At 50.2% G+C, this 15,455-nt stretch overlaps 1 protein-coding gene across 1 annotated transcript; it reads right to left on the minus strand.

The window, feature by feature from the left end:
* Positions 1–60: 60 nt before the first annotated feature.
* fer (fer (fps/fes related) tyrosine kinase) lies at positions 61–14,952 on the minus strand. Its single transcript, XM_055025792.1, is given in 22 exon segments — positions 61–341; positions 416–538; positions 607–627; positions 630–760; positions 831–954; positions 1,040–1,134; positions 1,210–1,325; positions 1,417–1,473; positions 2,442–2,564; positions 2,653–2,859; positions 2,944–3,039; positions 3,110–3,296; positions 3,486–3,608; positions 3,681–3,800; positions 3,877–4,014; positions 11,829–12,012; positions 12,099–12,198; positions 12,268–12,364; positions 12,366–12,439; positions 12,512–12,643; positions 13,610–13,736; positions 14,779–14,952. Coding segments are annotated over 21 exon segments (2,454 nt in total). The 5' UTR covers positions 13,679–13,736; positions 14,779–14,952; the 3' UTR covers positions 61–204.
* Positions 14,953–15,455: the final 503 nt, after the last annotated feature.

The following is a 15,455-nucleotide window of genomic DNA, read 5'->3' on the forward strand; positions in this document are numbered from 1 at the left end:
TGGGGGCGGGGCTTAGTGGCATTTCTTCACATTGTGTCTATAAAAATGGCTGAATTGTCTATTTAGGCACCGTGTTTACATGTTCTTGGCTGTTTCTGTGGCGACAGCACCTGTATTGTCTGACAGGAAGCGGCCGCAGGCCTCACTTCCTCTCCATGGCCGCCAGCTAACGCAGGCCCCGCCCCCTGTGAGCGTGGCCTCGCCTCACTTCCTCTTGATGGCCGCCAGGTCTCTCTGCAGCTCTGAGAACTTGGGCCGGTCCTCCGGGTTGTACTGCCAGCAGCGCTGCATCACTTTGTACACGTCGTCAGGGCAACGCTGAGGACACGACATCCTGTAGCCTGGCAACCAAAAGACATCTCCACGGTCACCGCTAACCCTTTGATGGTGGCGACAGGCGGCGGCGCCCGCTTACCTTTCTCCACCTGCTCCCTGGCCTGCTGATTGGTCATCCCTGGGTACGGACACACCCCCAGGCTGAAGGTCTCCCACAGCAGGATGCCGTAGCTCCACACGTCGCTCTCTGAGCTGTAGCGACCTGCGGAGCACAGCCAGTCAGCAGACAGTCGCCAAGCGGCTTCGGGAGTGGGCGTGGCCAGCCGTTACCGTAGTTCAGGGCCTCAGGCGCGTCCACTTGATGGGAATCTGCTTGAGTCCAGAAGAAGAATAAACGCCGTCATCTTCCTGCCGACTCATCCCGAAGTCGCTGATCTTCAACACGTTGCTTTCACCCACCAGACAGTTCCTGGCGGCCAGGTCCCTGGGGGTCAAAGGTCACAGTCACACAGCGCTCCACCAAGCCAGCTGCTTGCCTGAGTGACCGTACTCACCTGTGGATGCAGTTTTTACTCTCCAGGTACGCCATGCCGGCAGCAGCGTCCACAGCGAAGCGAACCAGCTGCTTCGTCTTCAGTTCGTCTTTCTTCTTCCTCAGGAATGACAGGAAGTCCCCGCCTGGTGGAGAAGCAGCCGCTCGGTTACGGCCAATAGGAAGCCAGCAGCAGATGGCCAGCCAATAGGAAGTGGAGGCTCCACCCACCTGAAACCAGCTCCATGACGATGTAGATGGGTTGCCTCTGAGTGCAGACGCCGATCAGCTTCACGATGTTGGGATGGTCGTATTGCTTGAGGATCCTGCAGCCAATCAGGTGAGAGCTTTAGCGGTTTTCTTCTTCTATGTTGATGGTTTGAAGTGACCTGAGAGCTCACCTGGCCTCAGACAGGAAGCGGATCTTCAGCTCTGGAGGTAAATCCTCTTTACATGTTTTGACGGCAAGGCACTTTGTCTCGCTGCAGCGTTCCTTGAAGACCTCGCCAAAGTTACCCTGGCAACAGGCAAAGGCATTATGGGACACGGGAGCATCTAGATATGGCACGAGGTGACTGATGGAGGGGGGAAACAGGAAGTGAGGTCACCTTTCCTAGTAGTTCTCCCAGCACAACATCTTCATGGTTCAGGATCCACTTCTTGTCCTGAAGAGGAAACCAGACTTTCAAGATGGCGGCTCGTTGCAGCAGCTGCCGTGTTCATTCCTATTGGTTCTTCATCGCCGCCCAAAAGGCCCAGAGGTGTAACCACAGTTCATGCATTGAACTCGGGATGAAGTCTGAGCGCGGACCAATCACACGCGCCAGCGCAGCTGGATCTCTAAAGTTTCCCTGCTTTACCTCCTTTCACTCAAACTGGACTCACCTGTGTGGGTATTTCTATCAACCTGTGAAGATTCATGTTTCTCTGTAGAATTCATCACGTCTAAAAGCCACAGCGCTAGCTCTGCTCACGCAGCTCAATGTGAGCCGCTAATGTACAAGAAAAAAAGCAAGAATTAAGCAATGTTTTATGAAAGAAAATTTTAAATAATTTTTCTAAAAAAATAAACAAGCAACATTTAGCCTGTAAAGGCTTTTAATACAGTTGGGAAAACCCTGATTTCTGGCCCTGAAGTCCTGGAGGCCCTGAAGCAGAATCTGACTTAATGTGGATTAAACAGAAAAGCAAATAATTAACAATTTGAATCATATTTTTTGTGGTTTTTAAGACTATTGTTGTGGGTTTAAACACATATTTACCCAGCAATATTTTACATTTCCTGTCAACAACTTTTAATACAAACCATGAAGGACGGTCTCGGCGCCGCTGTAACCCCAACCCTAACCTTAACCCTGACCCTAACCCCAAGCCTGACCTTAACCCCAACCCTGACCTTAACCCTGACCTTAACCCCAAGCCTGACCTTAACCCCAAGCCTGACTTTAACCCCAACCCTGACCCGGGACCGACTGACGGACCGGTCCGTTCCGATTTATGTCTGAAATGCTTCTGAAAACAGCGAGGCGGTGCTAACGGTCAGTCTGGTCAGGTCGGTGATTTGATTGGCTTTGTGTCAGTAGAATTCGGCCCATTCATCACACACCTGTGCAGGTGTGTGATGGCGGGTTACCTTGACGACCGGGTTAAGCAGGACGACCCCAGACTTCTTGGTGATGACCTGCTTGGAGGAGAAGTGATGCTCGATGAGCTGAGGGATGGTGGGGAAGCCCGTCCCTTCAAACCGGTACTGACTCTACCAGAGAGAGAGAGAGGAGCCGGTGGTGGGTTCGGTGACCTCTGACCCCACCTTCTCCGGTGGGCCTGAGCGTGAGAATACGTACGTCGGCGAATTGGATGATGAAGTGCCGCCTCTGGTCGTCAGAGAACACCGACAAGACGTACTCGCCCGGCTTCCCGTGGCTTTCCCTCACCAGGAAGTCCCCCTGATGCCGTAGCAACTCCTGAGCCTCGGTGCGGGGGATGGCCCCGTGGTACCACTCCTGCTCCGCCAGGGGGCGCTCCGACGTGGGAATCACATCAAAGAACTGCTACTCAAACGAAGGCCAGAAGAAGAAGACATGACCAGCGAGACCAAAGCACAGACAGAGAAACGCTGTGGAAGGACGACCCACCGAAGTGGAGGAGCCCAGCACGGCTTTGGGCGAGCGCATCATGCCGGCCAGCGAGTGGCGCAGCGTATCGAAGCGGGAGCTCTTCTCCTTCTTGTCCTGCAGGCCAGAGGGTCAGAGGTCAGGAGGAGAGCCGGCTGTCATCGCTCTGAAACGCCACCTTCACCACCGTCGATGACACCGAGCGCGTGTCGTCCTCATACTGCAGTGCTGGCGGCGGGGAAGCGACCGCAGCGGTAATCTTGGCGTCCAGCAAGGCCTTCTGGGAGAGGAGGCAGGCCTCTGAGCTGCGCAGTGATTGGACGGCCTGACGCAGCTCCAGCAGGGACAACTTCTGGCTCAGCAATAGGACGCAGCTGCAGGTGAGAGAGACAGGTGAGGCCTGGCTCCGCCCCCTTCACCCCACTGGGTGAGGCCTGGCTCCGCCCCCTTCACCCCACTGGGTGAGGCCTGGCTCCGCCCCCTGCCGGCCAGCCGGCTCAGGAGGAGAGCCGGCTGGAGCCAGGCCTCACTAGGTGAGGCATGGCTCCGCCCCCTTCACTCACTCGCTTTTCCTGTCGGCGTTCTGCTGGCCGGTCTGGATCCGGGCCTCCAGGTCGTCTGCCAGCGTCTCCTTCTCCTGCAGGTTCTTCTGGGTCAGCGCCAACTCCTCCGTCTTCCACGATAACCTGGACAGGAGGTCAGAATGGGCTTTTACTCTCGAAGGCCACAGGAAGTGCTTTTATGCAGCAGGCGCTCACGTGTTCTGCAAGCTGTCTGCCGTTAGCGTGTTCCACAGGATCTCGTTGGCCGGGATGTTTTCCGTCTCGTCCAATAGGGACGCATCGAACTCCACGTTCGCCTCCGGTGGCACCGGCGACCTGACCGCGGGATGAATGGATGGTTACTACGGCGAGCGGGCATCGCCGCAGCCTTCGCAAGGCGGGCCGGACTCACCTGTAGGCGTCGATGAAGTGCTGGTACTCGGCCAGCGGGTCTATCTGCTGGACGGACGCCGAGATCTCCCGATGGACGCCGACGACTTCCTCCGTCAGCAGACTGCTGATCTCACAGTACTCCTCCAGGATACTTTTACTAGAGTACACAGAGGTACCTGAGAGTACTACAGACTAGGTACTACAGAGGTACCAGAACTACAGAGTACACACAGACACCAGAGGTACCATGCAGTACTTCAGGGTACTACAGAGTACACAGAGGTACCTGAGAGTACTACAGGGTACTACAGAGTACACAGAGGTACCTGAGAGTACTACAGGGTACTATAGAGTACACAGAGGTACCATGCAGTACTACAGGGTACTACAGAGTACACAGAGGTACCTGAGAGTACTACAGGTACTACAGAGTACACAGAGGTACCATGCAGTACTACAGGGTACTACAGAGTACACAGAGGTACCTGAGAGTACTACAGGGTACTACAGAGTACACAGAGGTACCTGAGAGTACTACAGGGTACTATAGAGTACACAGAGGTACCTGAGAGTACTACAGGGTACTACAGAGTACACAGAGGTACCTGAGAGTACTACAGGGTACTATAGAGTACACAGAGGTACCTGAGAGTACTACAGGGTACTACAGAGGACACAGAGGTACCATGCAGTACTACAGGGTACTATACAGTACACAGAGGTACCATGCAGTACTACAGGGTACTACAGAGTACACAGAGGTACCTGAGAGTACTACAGGGTACTATAGAGTACACAGAGGTACCTGAGAGTACTACAGAGTACACAGAGGTACCATGCAGTACTACAGGGTACTACAGAGTACACAGAGGTACCATGCAGTACTACAGGGTACTATAGTACACAGAGGTACCATGCAGTACTACAGGGTACTACAGATTACACAGAGGTACCTGAGAGTACTACAGGGTACTACAGAGTACACAGAGGTACCTGAGAGTACTACAGAGTACACAGAGGTACCATGCAGTACTACAGGGTACTACAGAGTACACAGAGGTACCTGAGAGTACTACAGGGTACTATAGAGTACACAGAGGTACCATGCAGTACTACAGGGTACTACAGAGTACACAGAGGTACCTGAGAGTACTACAGAGTACTACAGTACACAGAGGTACCATGCAGTACTTCAGGGTACTACAGAGTACACAGAGGTACCATGCAGTACTACAGGGTACTACAGAGTACACAGAGGTACCTGAGAGTACTACAGAGTACTACAGAGTACACAGAGGTACCATGCAGTACTTCAGGTACTACAGAGTACACAGAGGTACCATGCAGTACTACAGGGTACTACAGAGTACACAGAGGTACCTGAGAGTACTACAGGGTACTATAGAGTACACAGAGGTACCATGCAGTACTACAGGGTACTATAGAGTACACAGAGGTACCATGCAGTACTACAGGGTACTACAGAGTACACAGAGGTACCTGAGAGTACTACAGGGTACTATAGAGTACACAGAGGTACCTGAGAGTACTACAGAGTACACAGAGGTACCATGCAGTACTACAGGGTACTATAGAGTACACAGAGGTACCATGCAGTACTACAGGGTACTACAGAGTACACAGAGGTACCTGAGAGTACTACAGGGTATTACAGAGTACACAGAGTACCTGAGAGTACTACAGGTACTATAGAGTACACAGAGGTACCTGAGAGTACTATAGAGTACACAGAGTACCTGAGAGTACTACAGAGTACACAGAGGTACCATGCAGTACTACAGGGTACTACAGAGTACACAGAGGTACCTGAGAGTACTACAGGTACTATAGAGTACACAGAGGTACCATGCAGTACTACAGGGTACTACAGAGTACACAGAGTACCTGAGAGTACTACAGAGTACTACAGAGTACACAGAGGTACCATGCATACTTCAGGGTACTACAGAGTACACAGAGGTACCATGCAGTACTACAGGGTACTACAGAGTACACAGAGGTACCTGAGAGTACTACAGGGTACTACAGAGTACACAGAGGTACCATGCAGTACTACAGGGTACTACAGAGTACACAGAGGTACCTGAGAGTACTACAGGGTACTACAGAGTACACAGAGGTACCATGCAGTACTACAGGGTACTATAGAGTACACAGAGGTACCTGAGAGTACTACAGGGTACTATAGAGTACACAGAGGTACCATGCAGTACTACAGGGTACTACAGAGGTACCATGCAGCACTACAGGGTACTACAGAGTACACAGAGGTACCTGAGAGTACTACAGAGTACACAGAGGTACCATGCAGTACTACAGGGTACTACAGAGTACACAGAGGTACCTGAGAGTACTACAGGGTACTATAGAGTACACAGAGGTACCTGAGAGTACTACAGGGTACTATAGAGTACACAGAGGTACCTGAGAGTACTACAGGGTACTACAGAGTACACAGAGGTACCATGCAGTACTACAGGGTACTATAGAGTACACAGAGATACCATGCAGTACTACAGGTACTACAGAGTACACAGAGGTACCTGAGAGTACTACAGGGTACTATAGAGTACACAGAGGTACCTGAGAGTACTACAGAGTACACAGAGGTACCATGCAGTACTACAGGGTACTATAGAGTACACAGAGGTACCTGAGAGTACTACAGGGTACTATAGAGTACACAGAGGTACCTGAGAGTACTACAGGGTACTACAGAGTACACAGAGGTACCTGAGAGTACTACAGGGTACTACAGAGTACACAGAGGTACCTGAGAGTACTACAGGGTACTATAGAGTACACAGAGGTACCTGAGAGTACTACAGAGTACACAGAGGTACCATGCAGTACTACAGGGTACTATAGAGTACACAGAGGTACCTGAGAGTACTACAGGGTACTATAGAGTACACAGAGGTATCAGAGAGTACTACAGGGTACTATAGAGTACACAGAGGTACCTGAGAGTACTACAGGGTACTACAGAGTACACAGAGTACCTGAGAGTACTACAGGGTACTATAGAGTACACAGAGGTACCATGGAGTACTACAGGGTACTACAGAGTACACAGAGGTACCATGGAGTACTACAGGGTACTACAGAGTACACAGAGGTATCATGCAGTACTACAGGGTACTACAGAGTACACAGAGGTACCATGCAGTACTTCAGGGTACTACAGAGTACACAGAGGTACCATGCAGTACTTCAGGGTACTACAGAGTACACAGAGGTACCTGAGAGTACTACAGGGTACTACAAGTACACAGAGGTACCATGCAGTACTACAGGGTACTACAGAGTACACAGAAGGTACCATGCAGTACTACAGGGTACTAGAGAGTACACAGAGGTACCTGAGAGTGCTACAGGGTACTATAGAGTACACAGAGGTACCTGAGAGTACTACAGGGTACTACAGAGTACACAGAGGTACCATGCAGTACTTCAGGCTACTACAGAGTACACAGAGATACCATGCAGTACTACAGGGTACTACAGAGTACACAGAGGTACCATGCAGTACTTCAGGGTACTACAGAGTACACAGAGGTACCATGCAGTACTTCAGGGTACTACAGAGTACACAGAGGTACCATGCAGTACTACAGGGTACTACAGAGTACACAGAGGTACCTGAGAGTGCTACAGGGTACTATAGAGTACACAGAGGTATCATGCAGTACTACAGGGTACTACAGAGTACACAGAGGTACCATGCAGTACTACAGGGTACTACAGAGTACACAGAGGTACCATGCAGTACTACAGGGTACTATAGAGTACACAGAGGTACCATGCAGTACTACAGGGTACTACAGAGTACACAGAGTTACCATGCAGTACTACAGGTACTACAGAGTACACAGAGGTACCTGAGAGTACTACAGGGTACTATAGAGTACACAGAGTACCATGCAGCACTACAGGTACTATAGAGTACACAGAGGTACCATGCAGTACTACAGGGTACTACAGAGTACACAGAGGTACCATGCAGTACTACAGGGTACTATAGAGTACACAGAGGTACCATGCAGTACTACAGGGTACTACAGAGTACACAGAGGTACCATGCAGTACTTCAGGGTACTACAGAGTACACAGAGGTACCATGCAGTACTACAGGTACTATAGAGTACACAGAGGTACCATGCAGTACTACAGGGTACTACAGAGTACACAGAGGTACCATGCAGTACTTCAGGGTACTACAGAGTACACAGAGGTACCATGCAGTACTACAGGGTACTACAGAGTACACAGAGGTACATGCAGTACTTCAGGGTACTACAGAGTACACAGAGGTACCATGCAGTACTACAGGTACTACAGAGTACACAGAGGTACCATGCAGTACTACAGGTACTACAGAGTACACAGAGGTACCTGCAGTACTACAGGGTACTACAGAGTACACAGAGGTACCATGCAGTACTACAGGGTACTACAGAGTACACAGAGGTACCATGCAGTACTACAGGGTACTACAGAGTACACAGAGGTACCATGCAGTACTACAGGTACTACAGAGTACACAGAGGTACCATGCAGTACTTCAGGGTACTACAGAGTACACAGAGGTACCATGCAGTACTACAGGGTACTACAGAGTACACAGAGGTACCTGAGAGTCTACAGGGTACTACAGAGTACACAGAGGTACCATGCAGTACTACAGGGTACTATAGAGTACACAGAGGTACCATGCAGTACTACAGGGTACTACAGAGTACACAGAGGGTACCATGCAGTACTTCAGGGTACTACAGAGTACACAGAGGTACCATGCAGTACTACAGGGTACTACAGAGTTACACAGAGGTACCTGAGAGTACTACAGGGTACTACAGAGTACACAGAGGTACCATGCAGTACTACAGGGTACTATAGAGTACACAGAGGTACCATGCAGTACTACAGGGTACTACAGAGTACACAGAGGTACCATGCAGTACGTCAGGGTACTACAGAGTACACAGAGGTACCATGCAGTACTACAGGGTACTACAGAGTACACAGAGGGACCTGAGAGTACTACAGGGTACTATAGAGTACACAGAGGTACCATGCAGTACTACAGGGTACTATAGAGTACACAGAGGTACCATGCAGTACTACAGGGTACTACAGAGTACACAGAGGTACCATGCAGTACTACAGGGTACTATAGAGTACACAGAGGTACCATGCAGTACTACAGGGTACTACAGAGTACACAGAGGTACCATGCAGTACTTCAGGGTACTACAGAGTACACAGAGGTACCATGCAGTACTACAGGGTACTACAGAGTACACAGAGGTACCTGAGAGTACTACAGGATACTACAGAGTACACAGAGGTACCATGCAGTACTACAGGGTACTAGAGAGTACACAGAGGTACCTGAGAGTGCTACAGGGTACTATAGAGTACACAGAGGTACCTGAGAGTACTACAGGGTACTACAGAGTACACAGAGGTACCATGCAGTACTACAGGGTACTATAGAGTACACAGAGGTACCATGCAGTACTACAGGGTACTACAGAGTACACAGAGGTACCATGCAGTACTACAGGGTACTACAGAGTACACAGAGGTACCTGAGAGTACTACAGGGTACTATAGAGTACACAGAGGTACCATGCAGTACTACAGGGTACTATAGAGTACACAGAGGTACCTGAGAGTACTACAGGGTACTATAGAGTACACAGAGGTACCATGCAGTACTTCAGGGTACTACAGAGTACACAGAGGTACCATGCAGTACTACAGGGTACTACAGAGTACACAGAGGGACCTGAGAGTACTACAGGGTACTATAGAGTACACAGAGGTACCATGCAGTACTACAGGGTACTATAGAGTACACAGAGGTACCATGCAGTACTTCAGGGTACTACAGAGTACACAGAGGTACCATGCAGTACTTCAGGGTACTACAGAGTACACAGAGGTACCATGCAGTACTACAGGGTACTACAGAGTACACAGAGGTACCTGAGAGTACTAGAGGGTACTACAGAGTACACAGAGGTACCATGCAGTACTACAGGGTACTATAGAGTACACAGAGGTACCATGCAGTACTACAGGGTACTACAGAGTACACAGAGGTACCATGCAGTACTACAGGGTACTATAGAGTACACAGAGGTACCATGCAGTACTACAGGGTACTACAGAGTACACAGAGGTACCATGCAGTACTTCAGGGTACTACAGAGTACACAGAGGTACCATGCAGTACTACAGGGTACTACAGAGTACACAGAGGTACCTGAGAGTACTACAGGATACTACAGAGTACACAGAGGTACCATGCAGTACTACAGGGTACTAGAGAGTACACAGAGGTACCATGCAGTACTACAGGGTACTATAGAGTACACAGAGGTACCATGCAGTACTACAGGGTACTACAGAGTACACAGAGGTACCATGCAGTACTACAGGGTACTACAGAGTACACAGAGGTACCTGAGAGTACTACAGGGTACTATAGAGTACACAGAGGTACCATGCAGTACTACAGGGTACTATAGAGTACACAGAGGTACCTGAGAGTACTACAGGGTACTATAGAGTACACAGAGGTACCATGCAGTACTACAGGGTACTACAGAGTACACAGAGGTACCATGCAGTACTTCAGGGTACTACAGAGTACACAGAGGTACCTGAGAGTACTACAGGGTACTATAGAGTACACAGAGGTACCATGCAGTACTACAGGGTACTACAGAGTACACAGAGGTACCTGAGAGTACTACAGGGTAATACAGAGTACACAGAGGTACCATGCAGTACTACAGGGTACTATAGAGTACACAGAGTTACCATGCAGTACTACAGGGTACTACAGAGTACACAGAGGTACCTGAGAGTACTACAGGGTACTACAGAGTACGCAGAGGTACCATGCAGTACTACAGGGTACTATAGAGTACACAGAGATACCATGCAGTACTACAGAAAAGGGTTGGGTGAGTTTTTCTATTTACAATGGTTACACTGGTTTTATCAACCATCCAGTATAAATTCATAATTTGTTATAATTAGAGTATGGTTTATCCCAGCGGTCCCAAAAGGGTTTTGGGGGTCAGGGGTCACATAGGGCATGTGTCTCCGCTAAAGCCCAGTTCACATGGCACAATTTTAAATGAATCCTAACTGATCGTTCTGCTTGTTGTGCGTTACGTAGAACGTCAGACGGCTCCCATCTAAAATCGGATCTATTCTTCATGGTCTCGGCCCGATCATCGCAGCCTGCGGGGTTTTCCCTGACTGGGAGCAGAACGCAGAATGTGACAGGGAGCCAATCAGAAAGCATGATGACGTAAGAACGAAGGGGATCCCAAACAGTTCACATCAGAGGTGATATGTGGAAACAGCATGAATTTTATTCAACATTTCGTACCAGAAATATCGACAGCAGTGACAATGAGAGGAACTGGAGCGAAACTGGTACCACAGTTGATAAACCCAGTAAGTTTTCAGCTATTCATCATTAACGTGACACAAATAGGTAATGGTAAAGCTATTTGTTCAGTCAGGGCTTGACGCTGACACTAGCTCTCTTAAAATTAGTCCACAAACTGTCACTACTGTTTCTACATTGTAGTCTGTGTTTGATTATTCTAAATTGCTGGCATGTCACAGGATGCTCTTCTGGAATGGGGATGTTTGCGAGTGGAATCGGTTCTTGTGTGGGCGACACATCATTTTGTTTTGATACATCACTGTCTATTTGAGATTTAGAGGGCTACGCTGACAGTTTGCCAGCTTTTTGCTCTTATAGTTCAAAATAGCAACAGAGATTATTTGAACATATTTTCACAATATGTTCAAATAATCTCATGACCTTGTGAATCATGAAATACCAAGAAATATTGGGAAAACGGGATGTTCCTCATATCGCCCAGCCGTCTCTGTGGGTGGGGTCATGTGACTCACAGTGCCAGCGTCATGTCCTCCTGCATCCTCTGCAGCGCATCCAGCAGCGCTGGCGCCGCCCGCTGGCGGTGGTTGTCCTGCTGCGTTCGGGCGCCGCACACCGCCAACACATAGTTGTTGTGGAGGTTATGGAGCTTCGCTGTGGCTTTGTCGTAACGTTCGCGAGCCCGCTCTGCTTCCCGGCCTGTTATTGGTGGGAGAGTAAGGGACGTGACGGTCAGCGCAACAGGAAGCGCGGTCCGCGGCTGGCGCGGCGGAACCAGGACCTACCTTTGGTTAACGCCTCTCGGTACTTCTCTTTGGCGTTGTTGGCGTCGCGGCTCAGCTGACGGTAGGAGGCCTTCAGCTTCTCCAGGTCATTTTTGGTTACCTAGCAACAGCAGACAGGCTTGGGTCTGCGGTCATGAGCCGAGACGCCCCGGACCAAATCCCGGGTTACCTTGTGGTTGTGGGTCTCCAGCTGCTGATGAAGACTCTGGTAGCTCTTCTTCACCTGCTGCTTGTCCCGAATCAGCGTGGCGAGGCGTGCAGCGGGCGGAGTTCAGGTCGTCGGCGTGGCTCCTCATGATGTGACCCAACGCCTCTGTCTGACGGATCACCTGAGACCACGACTGACAGAGCCACCGGACCATGAGGGGCTGGCCCACAAGCCCCGCCCCTTGGGAAACAGGTGAGCAACTTACCTTGCTGACTGTGCTCACGTAGTCGGCGGCTTCCTGCTTCTCTGTTTGCTGAGTCATGCTGAGCAGCAGGGCGGCATATTCCTTATCGCTCTTCACCCGCAGCGTCATGAAGCGCTTCACCGTCTCCAGCAGCTAGAGGGCGCCAGAGCACACAAGTTCAGCGACAGAGAACCTGTCTGCCTCCCACCTGTCCTGATGCCACAAGTCAGGTGAGACATGTAGCAACCCGTCCCCCTTCGCCACACATGGCTGACTGTGGTACTTGTTGGGGTCGTGCGGCACCGGTCAGGCGGCGTCAGGTCCGATAGTGCGGCGCCGGTCAGGTCATGTGACAGATGCCACACAGGACTGAAGGGATGTCAAAACTTCTGGTTGTTTGTGCTGAAATTAGAAACCACTATTGATCGTAGTGGTCTGCCGATTGATCCACCGATTTCCATGGAAAAGAATTTGATTGGCGATCGCTGAACATCGTCTCCTCACTTATCACCTGGACCTCAAACTTAGCGGCTTGCAGCACCAGAGATGCCGTCTCTCTGGGTGCATCATCACTGGAAAGCTTCCCTGCCCTCACCAACATGGCGGCCCAACACAGGAACAGCTGAGATGCTTCTTCCCAGAATGCTCTGCGTTCGTAGCCTGTGTAAATGCTAGGGTTAGGGCACAATTAAATCAATTTGACATTTATATTTGAATGTTAACTTGAATATTTTTTATTTTTAATGTTCAGTATTTCTTTTACTTCTTCCTTGATTTAACATGTTGAATCGTCGCTGCATGCAGTACCTGCTTTGGCCTGCAGGTGTAAACATGTCGCCGCTGCTACTTAGAATTAAAGAAAAACATTTGCAGCCAATCCATGTGATCAATATCCACAGCAAAACACCTGATTAGATCAATGATTGGTATTGATTGGTATTGATTGTTGTGATTGGTAAATATCAGCAGGATCAGTTTTATCTCTACCTGCAGAGAATCGGTAAAACAAACGGTTCCAGAGTGATCATAGAGTCCAAATCAGTTCAGAACCTGACCGGTTCCGATTGCTGGTTCTGGTCGGGTCAGTGGGGATTCCGACCAGAACCGGCCCCATCTTACCTTCAGCTCCCAGTCCTGCAGCTTCAGCAATCCCTCGTGGGAGTTGATGAGATCCCGACCAAAACCCATCCCGGATCAGTGGTTCTGTCTCTAGAAGTGCAGCACAGAAAAACCTGAGGGCATTGTCCTGTGGAGAAAAGGACGAGTAAGAACCAGAACCACTGGGTCCAGTTTGGGGTTGCGACCTCATGGTTCTGATCACGGGATTTGGAGCCCAACTACAGCGACCCACACTTCCCAAGCCTCCCACTGGGTCTGCTCCAGTCCCACTGGTGAGCGGATCGGGTCTCTCCTCCCAGTGAGACCCGACCCGTTCTCCATTCTTTCGGTGTGGAGGAGCAGCGGCCCCCACTGAGGGCCGAGACCTGGTTCTTTCGGTCTTCACCCAAAGCTGGAGGCCTTCATGAGGCCGAAGACTGACTGACGGTAAATTGAGAGCTTTGACATCTGAAAGTTCTGGTATCATGAACCCAACAGAACCACTGGATCCTGAGGCCAACATCTGCACTGCTCAGGAAGGTACTGAACAGAACCTGAGTCCAGCAACAAGTCCAACTCACTTGCAGTAATGAGGACCACATTCTGGTGCTGGTATTACTGGATCCCCAAGAGGCCTGGGACCGGGGTCCTCCTGACCCCCAGGGGTCCTCCTGACCCCCAGGGGTCCTCCTGACCCCCAGGGGCATTCCTGAGGAGGACTTGAACTTGACCTCACCTCCTGCTTCTCTCATGCTTTGCTAAAACGACCCTATCCGATGAAGAGTGTCGCCTTCAGGATGGGTCAGAACCCGTCCTCACAGTAAGGAGCTGATCAACCATCTCTGGGTCCAGGCTGGACTTCCGGCCACCAGCTGGAGGGTCGCCGATGCTACGCTAGCTTTAGCCTTAGCTCCTGAGCCCCATTCAAACTAATGGAGGAAGGGCTATTATGCTACTGCTAGGAGATAGCCTCCACTGCTCCAATGGAGGTCCGTCACCTTTGAACTCACAACACGTTCAGAACCTGAATAAGTCGGGTCCATTGTAGCAGAACTTGTCCCGGCTGCTGTCCCCGATTCGGTCCCGATAAGCCCGCGGAGCGAGCAGCCGGAGGAGGAAAGCAGTTCGGGACCTCCACAGTCTGGGAGAGAGATCGCTGTTTTCCCGGAGCTTTCTTTACGTTTACTGACCTGAAAACTGGATAATGCGGCGGCAGCGTCTCCGTCTGGTCACCGTGCTTCCCTCTGGTCCTCCCCGGGACTCATGTCGTCCTCTGCACAGGGTTTATCTGCTCCGTTCCCGTGTTTTTGCTCTGCTGTCTGGGATGCAGAGCTAAAAGCTAACAGCTAACAGGGAGGGGCTTCCGCCGGAAACGGAAAACCAGGAAGAAGTGGGAGAGAGACGGGATGGGGTGGGAGGAGCCAGTAAAGAGTCACGTGACGAAAACAACAAGCGACAAGAAGAAAGTGGACATATGGTTCATTCCGCCATGTTTTATTCCCAAACCAGAAACAGAACCTTCAACAAAGACCAGACACTAAACCATAGATAAGGACATAAACACCTAAACAGCAAACAGAAATAAAATTCATCGAAACATTTAAACAGGAAGCAGTTAAACCAGGACAGAGTTTACTAAGTTTACTCTTCATAAAACGACCAGAGGGGCGGTGTGGAGTGCAGCATGATGGGCTTGAAATAAAACCATGTCTTCATCGTCTAATTGATGGCTGTAAATTAGTTTTGTACTGCGAGTTTTATTATTGATTAAAGTTTCAAGAAAGAAAAACAGACCAGATGAAACTAGGAGGGAGGGTTGTTAATGGAACCAGTGAGTCCTGGGCGGAGCGCTGAGCTGGAAATGAGA

Source organism: Poeciliopsis prolifica, unplaced genomic scaffold (assembly GCF_027474105.1).
Source record: "Poeciliopsis prolifica strain line A6 unplaced genomic scaffold, Auburn_PproV2 SCAFFOLD160, whole genome shotgun sequence".
In the NCBI taxonomy this organism is placed as follows: domain Eukaryota; kingdom Metazoa; phylum Chordata; class Actinopteri; order Cyprinodontiformes; family Poeciliidae; genus Poeciliopsis; species Poeciliopsis prolifica.